Genomic DNA, 9,898 nt, shown 5'->3' with positions numbered 1-9,898 from the left:
TTCTGTTTTTAAAAATTTTCCAAAGAAAATGACAATAAAGAAAAAAGAGATCTAGATATACTTATTTAAAAGTAAAAAAGAAACCTTGAGGGGAATTGCGCAGTCATTTTAACAACTGAAGAAGTTAATATTAAAAGGTTAATCCTCAAATTTCATATGGTGTTTTCAAAAATTTTAAGCGCAACATTACAAAATATATCGAGAGTGTCATGTTCAAAAAATGTTCTTATATACTTCAAAATACTGAAAAGCCTCTCTTCGCAAAAATATTCGACGCGATAAATTGTTGGTCGCGTTATCGTATTCACCGCACAAGTTTGCATTATAAGTTCGCGCGTGTGGTTTTCTCAAATACTTTTTAGAAATATAAAAAGAAAAAAATACATGCCAGCGAACAAAACAAAGAAGATAAATGCGACAACTTGCATTTCCTATCACAGTTACGTGCAATAAACGTAAGCGTAGAGATAAAAAAAAAGTATTGTCGTAAAAGCGCGGCCGCAATCGCGTCGTTTAAGCGATACGATAACAAGAAAGCACTAGAGAAGAAAGCAGACACGTGTACGATATACTTACGAGTGACCGTGAATGAATGCGACGCGGACTCGTGAATTGTGAGAATCTCTCTCCTTCTCTCTCTCTCTGGCCGGTTACGAACAGCCGCCGCATAATTGAATCCTATTTCGCCGATCATTCCTGATTCTTATCTCATACACGTTCCACATCTATTAAGATTACACGTGTATGTGCGCCTCTGCGCGCGCGCATGTATACGCGTGTGTGTGTGCGCGCATGCGGTTATACTTTCTCATAGATGCGGTATATCCGTCACATTCAATTACCCTCCGTCCCCCGCGTCGTATACCAGGTATTCTGCATATTCTAATGATTGCTCAGCAAACGAGAAAAATCACGGGAGGGACAATTTTATTGTATATACATATAATCCCGATAATTGCGACGGTACACCGAGTCAACGAGTGTCGACATTTGTTTTCGCCTGCCTCCTCTCATCCTCGTCACTTAGATGCACCAACTCCGACGGCCGATGCTGCGATTGCGTCAATGCTGTTTCAACCATTTCCATCGGTGCACGAACTGTTGTTTCTGAAAGACGGCCTCTTATGCAACTACGTTCGTTCTGTTGTTTCTTTTTTCTTTTTTTTTCCTATTTTCTTTCCTGTCCGCCAAGTGCGTGCACACGCACGTATTCTGCTTTGGAAAGTCGACGAGGCCCGTTATCTGACTACGTACGTGGAAAGGAGGCCTTATCGTACGCCGTCAACGTGCAGATTCGTCATGATCCGTGCTCCGTCAGCGCGCGCTTGTCGAGCGTTTCGCGTCGAAAATTCTCGCGATCGCGCATTCAATTCGCCTTTCACTGAATCACGTCGATATAAGGAAACGTGCGTCGGTGTGATTATACCCAATATCATTACGTATCAACATAATTAATGAGTTATTAATTATTATAATCCGGGAAGCCACTACAGTAGTGCATTAGAAAGGCCTCATCTTTGTTATTATTTCACCCTTTGACATGCACGAAAAATTTCTTGTTCAAGGGTTGTAAAAATTGCCCAACAAAATACCTGAATTTGTAAGGGCTGATAGCCCTTACAAGCATTAGTAGTGTGCCAGTCAGTCGGACTGATTGGTCAATTAATCGTTGAAAAAAAACAACCGTAAAAAGAAAGGAAAAAAAGTTTGAGGTTATCCCTTTCTCTGAAGGGATGAATTGTGGAATATTCTACTTCATATATCAACTCTATTCGTCAACTTAAGAAGCTTGTTCACTGCGACTACAACGACTTTTAATATTAGCTTTAGTAGTTTTATTCAATAATAACAGTCTTAAAAGCAGTTTTTAACGCACAAGAGAATCGTACTTTCGGAGTTGTTAATTTTTTATCGCATTATCGTTTATATTGTTTAAAACCGCTCGAAATATCAAATTGTCAACGCTTCTATTTTGAATATAACGAATAGAAATATATAGACAAATCTGGAAAGAGGAAGAAAGAAGGAGGAAGAGTGGGAGGGAGAGGAAAAGGCAAAGAAAATTTTGTTGCCTTTTGTGACGAATGGTCAGTATATTGGAATCCTTCTTTGAGGACGGTTGTATTCTTCAAAAAGCTTTTGTATGTGTAGTCAAGTGAAAAGTTGCCGTCGAGAAAAGCACGTTGAGTCTGCGATTCTGATCTCGATTTTATTTCGACGAACGGGAGTGTGCGCGCCGCGCTTACGATTGGACGTGTGTGCGTATGTGTTCTGTGAACTACTGTACGTGCAAGAAGGTTACAGCATGACATCACAGGAGCAGCCATTACTACACTTTAATACTTCGTTCTCCAAGATGGGAAGAGTAGTAACGCATTTTACTCCACTACAAAGAAAACGCTATTCGAGACATCTACATTTCAACGGGGGCGTATCGACAGTAACGTCAACGACGTCATCGTCGTTGCCATCGTCGACAGTAACGTCGAATGAGACCGGGCTGGACTTTTCATGCACACGTACGACTTTTCCGTGCGCGGAGCAACAACACTCCAAGGTAATTCCAAGGTAGAATCTGCCTAATACGCGATTAGCGGGCGAGTTCTTGTTGACTGCAGTAAGAGCCGCTCCGCGATAAGACGGACGCGTGTGTTGCATGTACATCGCGACATCTCCTCCTCTCTTCTTCCAATAAAACTGCATAACGATGTCAGTTTGCGTAACCGGCTCTTCACACGTTTCCAATTGTCTACGGCTCCAAACTGGGGCGTGAGGAAATTCTTGAGCGAAGGAGGCGCGATGATGTTTAATTGGCGAGAGAGGAGAAAATTATTGGCGCAAAAGTTGAAAATTATGCGCGTCGTGGAATTTCGAGCGTTCCGTCCGTGAGAATTTTTATAAAGGAACCGAGAAGAAAAACGCACGAACCTCGAAGGAAAGAGTAGAAATACTTGGGCTTAAAGTACACAGGAAGTTTCCAGGTAATGAGACGCCGAAACTGAATTACGCTGCTTTGAAACGTAAGAACTAAAGAGCAAGATTCTGCTTGTAACTTGCTGTAAAAAGTAAAGATAACATTTACGAATTTTAAGACGTATGCAGCAGTTCCTCTGTTTGTTCCGCGACACTTATATAATTCGCGAGCGCGCTAATAATTCCTTTTCGCGCAAATTGCCACGTATAATCGGCCAAAGCTCCGTGCATCGCGCAGTCTCGCTGAGTAAACCTCTTCTCTCACATTACGTTGCGAAAAGTTTCGCGCTTTTTCGCTAATTTTTGTTGCCAACGAGGTTGACTGCCTCCCGAACGTGCGTGCGCCGCGCGAAAGAGCCTTACAAAGAGACGCATTTGTCGACTTAATGCACACTCATTCGCTTCGCGAACGAGCTCGGGCATGCTGATATTTTGCAAACCGCGCAAATATGTGCATAAATAGATGTGCCCATCTTGTAACGATTACACGAGTAGCTCCGGCATACTATCCGGCCTGAGAACGGCCGTATCTTTCCATTTCGCGAGAGTAGAGCCGCAACGAGGTCGGATTATCTTCTTGGCGCGGAACGACTGTGATTCTTTCGAGTTCCTCCGCAAGGCTGGAAGCTAGGAATTTAATAAGAAAGCGTCGTAGAAACGCGAAGAATCCCTTGCTCAATTTTGCTCGGCGTGTAACTTTCTTTCGCAAGATATCGGGATGGGTTCAAATGAAATTATCGAGTTGTCCGACAAGTTCGTACGTGGAAAACAAGACGTCGTTATTGTGTCAACGGCATTAGTCTAATCGGGATGAATTTTCTTGATTCAGTAACATTTGTGTCATTGACACGAATACGCTATGCTACTGTTTTATTATAATAACTGTATTTGTTTCAACAGCACAGTAGTGTTGAGAAGATTTTATTGAGCCGTTCATACGTCCACTTCCTCCGATCAAATAATTACTTATTTTGATTGAGTATGCAATTAATAATCTTTCAATATGTAATTGAATAAATGCATTTCATTGAACCAAATCGGCTGTCAGTTTTATTGTACGAAGTATAAAATTGACACAACCCAACAATGTAACCAATTCTGTTGAGATTAATACGAATGTAACATTTTTTGCATTCAACAAAGGAACGGTAGAAGACTTTTTTTATCTAATATATACAACGGTAGATAACACCATTATAGCTCATCTACTATATCGTGCGTGATTATTCACTATTTCTTCTTTAATTAATATCTCGACTATTATTGCGAATATCATAAAATGGTAAAACTTTTGTGTTCACCTCAATCTGTTCTACGTTCCCATACTGAAAAAAAATTAGCTAATCTCACATCACTAGCCAAGGGTTAAATTAACAATAAAAGTACAAACAATATATTTTGTATTAAAATTAAATCATTTTATTAAACAATACTAACAAAAAATTATATTACTATGTTACTTACAACACATATAGACAAAATGTAAGACGTTTATATCGATCTAAGAAGTGGTCTAAAACAGCACATCACTAGCCAAGGGTTAAATTAACAATAAAAGTACAAACAATATATTTTGTATTAAAATTAAATCATTTTATTAAACAATCATTTTATTAAACAAAAAATTATATTACTATGTTACTTACAACACATATAGACAAAATGTAAGACGTTTATATCGATCTAAGAAGTGGTCTAAAACAGCACATCACTAGCCAAGGGTTAAATTAACAATAAAAGTACAAACAATATATTTTGTATTAAAATTAAATCATTTTATTAAACAATCATTTTATTAAACAAAAAATTATATTACTATGTTACTTACAACACATATAGACAAAATGTAAGACGTTTATATCGATCTAAGAAGTGGTGTAGTGTCTAAAACAGCAGACTCATAGTCCAGAGGTATCTCTCAGAGTATGTTCAAGTTCGAGCCCCACCAGTACTAGTGAGAATGTTTAAATATGATGTAATATTGGAATCAAGTAATCTAAAATGTTCAAGGTAAGATCAAGTAATCTAAAATGTTCAAGGTAAGATCAGCAAATACTGTGACATACGAATAGTTTCTGTTAAAAAAAAGTAATACATATCATATATAAAAAAATTTATAAGTATACATCTGTTGTTCCCACAAGTAATTCAAAATGAATACTTTACGAAATTGTAATAACTATTTTCTTATTCATACGGCAAGCATCAATATTTTATTCAAATATTAATATACTTCAGTAAAATGTATGTATGTTTTGTATATTACATAATATATTTAATCAAATAGATAATTATTTAATCAAATAAAATATATTTTTGTTTCATATAAGTAGATGTACTGCAACTTTATTTGCATGAATAATTCATTGAATAACATTTCTTTCTCAGTACATAAAAATTGCAAAGGAGAGTTTGGGACACACTGTATAAAATATGTTTATTAAAGTTCAATGACGGTACATTATTTTTTCAATACAAATTTCATAAAATCAAAGACGAATGCAGTTGAATAAATTGTTTATGCTTGTGGCAGCTCGTGCTATATTGACGTTTAATTGAATCGATGCATTTTTTATTTTTTCAACAACAGTTCTTTTCTCCCCCTCAGTTCTGTAACTATAAAAATATTGACTTTGAATTTTTTGCGAAAGTCTACTTATCGGACAACCCAATATTTTGTGGTCGCTTGGCAAAATCTGACTCGAAAAGCTCGACTCTTAATTATTCTTCATGCCAACCTTCTCAGTACTTGCGGAAATCTCACCGAATCCAGCCGGCTGTTTTCTAGCGTGTGACGCGTAAATAAGAATCTATCAATGTTAATGACGCGTGCACACGCCCGTGCAACCTCGTTCCTATTTTAGAATCCGCTCGTATCTTTCCGCGAAGAGGTGTTACCGCCTTTCATTAAACGTCGCGCAGCAAAAAGCACCACGCTCTAGACTGCTCGAGAATCCTTTCCTCTGTCCTGCCTAGCCGGCTTATCGATCCGATATGTGAGCGCGAGCGTGCGTTTTTCTCCTCCTACCAGCCGCACGTCTAATGAAACCGATCGTAAACGTTATGCTAAGCGCAGCATAATCCATCGACGTATTTCCGCAGTAGAGACTTTACAAGAAAATAAAATTACATCGTGCACAACGCAATAAATAGTATGTGATATAGAAAACTATCACCCGACGGCAGTTCTCGTGACAATCTGCGATTTTTATTTTTGGACTAAACGTTTGACTGAAAGAATAATAAACTAATAAGATAAGGTGAGACGTCCACTAGAGCCAGCACTTTGCCATTTTTCAACACTCTTGCGCGGATTTCATCAAATATTATGATATATGGGAACTTACTAATTATTTATTAATTATTAATTAATTATCTATTTATTTTAATCCCCATATACCTTATTATCAGATAAAAAATTATTTTTATATTTACAAGTAAAATATTTGGTAAAATTTCTGTGACATTACATGTTTTTTTACTTGTGTCAAGTATATGTACTACTGTGTCCAAAAAGTAAGACCAGTTTTCAATTTAAATCGCGCGGATAAACCGCACATCATAAATATTTTTTTTCGAAGTTGGCAGCATTGTGACAGACATCTGTGACAAATTTCATGTCAAAACATTCATTACTTTTTGCTTTACGCTTGGTTTTGGTTTACGCTTGCTTTACGACGCTAAAAGTGCATTCGGCGATTTTTACAATGTCTAATTATATTGAGCAAAGAAGTTGCATTAAATTTTGTTTGCGGAATGAAATTTCGGATGCAGAAATGTTCAAATGATGCAAGATGTTGCAGAAAGCCTTCGGGGACCATGCTTTGTCGGAAAGGAATGTTTATAAGTGGTATAAACAGTTCAAAGGAGGTCGTGAAAGTGTTGAAGACGAAAAGCGTTCCGGACGACCATCAACCTCTACCGATGAACAACACGTCAAGAAAATCGAAGAGCTTGTGCTTGCTAATCGTCGAATGACTGTTAGAGACCTTGTGAAGCTATTCGCAAGAAGAGGCCAGAATTGTGGGCAGACAATTCTTGGTTTTTGCATCACGATAATGCACCTTCTCACACTGCACTCGTTCTTCGTGACTTTTTCGCCAAAAATTCGATCCATATCGTTCCACAACCACCATATTCGCCTGATTTAGCACCGTGTGACTTCTGGCTATTTCCGAAACTCAAAAGACCATTGCGGGGAAATCGTTTTGAGACGATAGAAAAGATACAACGTGAATCGCTACGCGTTCTGAAAGCCACCCCGGAAGGCGACTTTAATTCTTGTTTCAAGGACTAGAAAATACGTTGGCACAAGTGTATTGTGTCGGGAGGAGATTACTTTGAAGGCGACGAAATAGATTTAGAAGAATAAATATTTTTTGAAATAAATAAAAACTGGTCTTACTTTTTGGACACAGTAGTATTACTTTTATTAAGTCGAAATTTTCGTTAATATTTTACATATAAATTTACATATAAATTTATTAAAATTGTATTAAACTGATATGTTTAATACATAATTGTATTAAACTCATGTATTTAACTGATATGATATTAATGATATGCAGAAATATTTAAAAAATGGCCGAGAAATATCGTCATCCACATTAAGCGCGTTCGCTGGTGCAATTCGCGATATCCACTGTAGAATCCGCACGGTTTATCTGAAATCAAAAAGGCCAGAGGTTTTTAAAATATATGAATTTGTATTTTTTAAATGTGAGTTTTTTATTTTTCATTCTTTTAGAATATTTTTTGTGATAAATCTTAAAGAAATTGTTTTTAAAGAGAATTCATAATTTTTCCTCTCTAGTGATCTAATAGCATTGTCAGCACAACTGTCAATCGTTGTACAAACGTCACATATGTGTATCATGAGTATGTGTGTATGTATGAAGGAGGGAGAGACAGGGGAGCGAAAAAAGAGAGATACGAGAGCGTACGGCTAAAGAGAGAGAGCTCAACGTGTCTAACGCGCGCGCGACTTGTGAATGTGAGGTGTAACCTTGAAACTGGGCACCACCTCCACCTTCGTCACCTTCATCAACCGCACCACTACTAGTGCTCACGCGACGACGAGCAAACGGTCGACAGCCGGTAGCAACGCGACGGCGGTGGCAGCAGCAGCGACGGAAAGAACAGCGACGGGTATAGCAACGTGCAGCAACGAGTAGTAGAACAAGAGGAGAAAGGGCGGACGTGAGGGCAGCAGGAGGGAGGGACACGGTGTGTTGGCGGAATGAAAGAAAGAAAGATCCATCCCCACGCTGGCTCTCTATGAGGCCCTTTCCTTTTTCCGTGACTCTCCCTCTCTTCCTTCTCGCCCTCCTCCCTTCGTGTCCGGCTTCCAGCCCTGTTCGTTCGCTCGTTTGCTCATTCGTTCGCCCTTCCCTGTTTCTTTCTCTTTCTCTCTCTCTTTCTCTTATTCTCTCGCTCTCTCGCTTTCTCACTCGCACATACACGGGGAGCAAACCGGATTTGCAATAAAACGAATCCCATCTCGAAATGCGCGGGACCAACGAGAGGATCTAACTAACACGTTCAAACTGGATCTCGGTCTTTCTACTTCTCGCGCTCCGTGTTCTCTTTCTCCTTCCTCCTTTTCCCCTTCGCCCTGCGTTCACCACATCGTCGTCGTCATCGCCGTCGTCGTCGTACCGGCTCTTTCTTCATCTCCCTCTCTCCCGCCCTCTCTCTCTCATTCTCTCTCTTGACGTTCCTCGCTGCTTCTCCCTTTGCCTTTCGCGGCGGCCTCTCTTTCCCGGGCGATTCGCCGTCCCTCTCGCTCGTTTGCACGAGTGAAAGGGACGTGAAAAGAAGGGATGACTAAACCTGCGTCGCGCGCTGTGAGAAAGGTGCAAGTACGATCGTTGTTGACCACCTCGCGGAACGATGACAGTTAGAAAGGAGCGAAGGAAAGAGAGGGTGAGGAGGAAGGTAGAAAAATAATGTGGTATGGTGGAGGAGGAGGAGGAGGAGGCGAAAGGAGTGGGATTGGAAGCGGCATCGAGAGGAAGGGTGAGATTGTCTCACGGGAGGAAGATCGGGGTGTGAGCTGCTTCGTGATTTTCAAATGTTGTCCCTTACGTCACCGATCCCTAATTCCGAGACACGCTCGCGCTCGATCGTTACACCTGATCCGTGAAGAGACGAAGGAGGCGCCTGCATATATATCTTTCTTTTTCTTTTATCTGTCTCTCCCTTCTCTTTATTGACTGACTGACGAATTTTTGTTGCGAATGAAGTCGGTGAATGGGAAAGTACGTGCAATTGTAGTCGCGCCGTGAGTCATCGAATTAAGAGCGCTTGTTATAGTCACGGCTGATAAGGTAGCTGAAGATAATAGCGGAAAAGTTCGCGTGCCATTCGAACATTCGCCATTTCAAAAATTGCGATACCGTCCGACGGAACGCGGCGTTGATTCGATTTCATCATGCAACAAGCAAGCGACCGGCCGACTCTTAAGCAAATTGGCTTAAGCACAATTGTAGCTGAATTGTTTGCCCTTACCTAACTGGTGTTTTCTCCATATCGGGACGTTTAACCGCGCGCCATTGCGATATTTGAAGGCTCAAAATTCCGATCGTTATTTTGATAGCACTTTCAGAACTCGATATAAAAAAGGTAATAAACTGAGAAATAAATAACGTCGAGTAAATAAATGCGGATCGTGTAAAAGCTGGAAAAAGCGGACGGTCGCAGACGTGAGATCATGTCACATTTGAAAAATTCGCGTCTCGGAGGCTCGAAAGCGTAAACATGTCACGACAGAGCGAGAGGGGAAAGGGAGGGATGGGGCGGGGGAAAGAGCAAAGTGTTTAATTGCATGTGTGCCGAGGCAGAGGAGGACCTTGTGTGCGATTCTCATCTCTCTCTCTGTCTCTCTCTCTCTCTCTCTCTCTCTCTCTCTCTCTCTCTCTCTCTC

General features: G+C 40.0%; 2 protein-coding genes across 7 annotated transcripts in view; one reads left to right on the top strand and one right to left on the bottom strand.

Moving 5' to 3' along the window:
• Positions 1-1,328: 1,328 nt before the first annotated feature.
• The window catches only part of LOC116840400, a 15,469-nt gene continuing 6,899 nt past the window's right edge, over positions 1,329-9,898 (top strand). Inside the window, exon 1 of the mRNA XM_032807064.1 lies at positions 1,329-2,557. Coding sequence (XP_032662955.1) covers positions 2,144-2,557 — 414 coding nt within the window. The 5' untranslated portion in view covers positions 1,329-2,143. The remainder of the gene's footprint in view (positions 2,558-9,898) is intronic.
• LOC116840401 overlaps positions 7,135-9,898 on the bottom strand; it is a 40,674-nt gene continuing 37,910 nt past the window's right edge. For 4 of the 6 annotated variants that reach the window (XR_004377354.1, XR_004377347.1, XR_004377348.1 and 1 more), the window contains exon 2: positions 7,135-7,637. Coding sequence is in view for 1 of the 6 variants with exons in the window: in XM_032807067.1 (XP_032662958.1) it covers positions 7,634-7,637 (4 nt within the window). In the remaining 5 variants the exon portion in view is untranslated. Of the gene's footprint in view, positions 7,638-8,510; positions 9,606-9,898 lie in introns of all 6 variants that reach the window. The other 2 variants (XR_004377349.1, XR_004377351.1) reach the window with 2 other exon arrangements.

The sequence above is a fragment of the Odontomachus brunneus genome, unplaced genomic scaffold (genome assembly GCF_010583005.1).
Source record: "Odontomachus brunneus isolate Ranch 3 - 2012 unplaced genomic scaffold, Obru_v1 Obru_scaffold_009, whole genome shotgun sequence".
Lineage (NCBI taxonomy): Eukaryota > Metazoa > Arthropoda > Insecta > Hymenoptera > Formicidae > Odontomachus > Odontomachus brunneus.
Note: the sequence above shows the minus strand (reverse complement) of the source record. Positions and strands in the feature narration are given on the sequence as shown.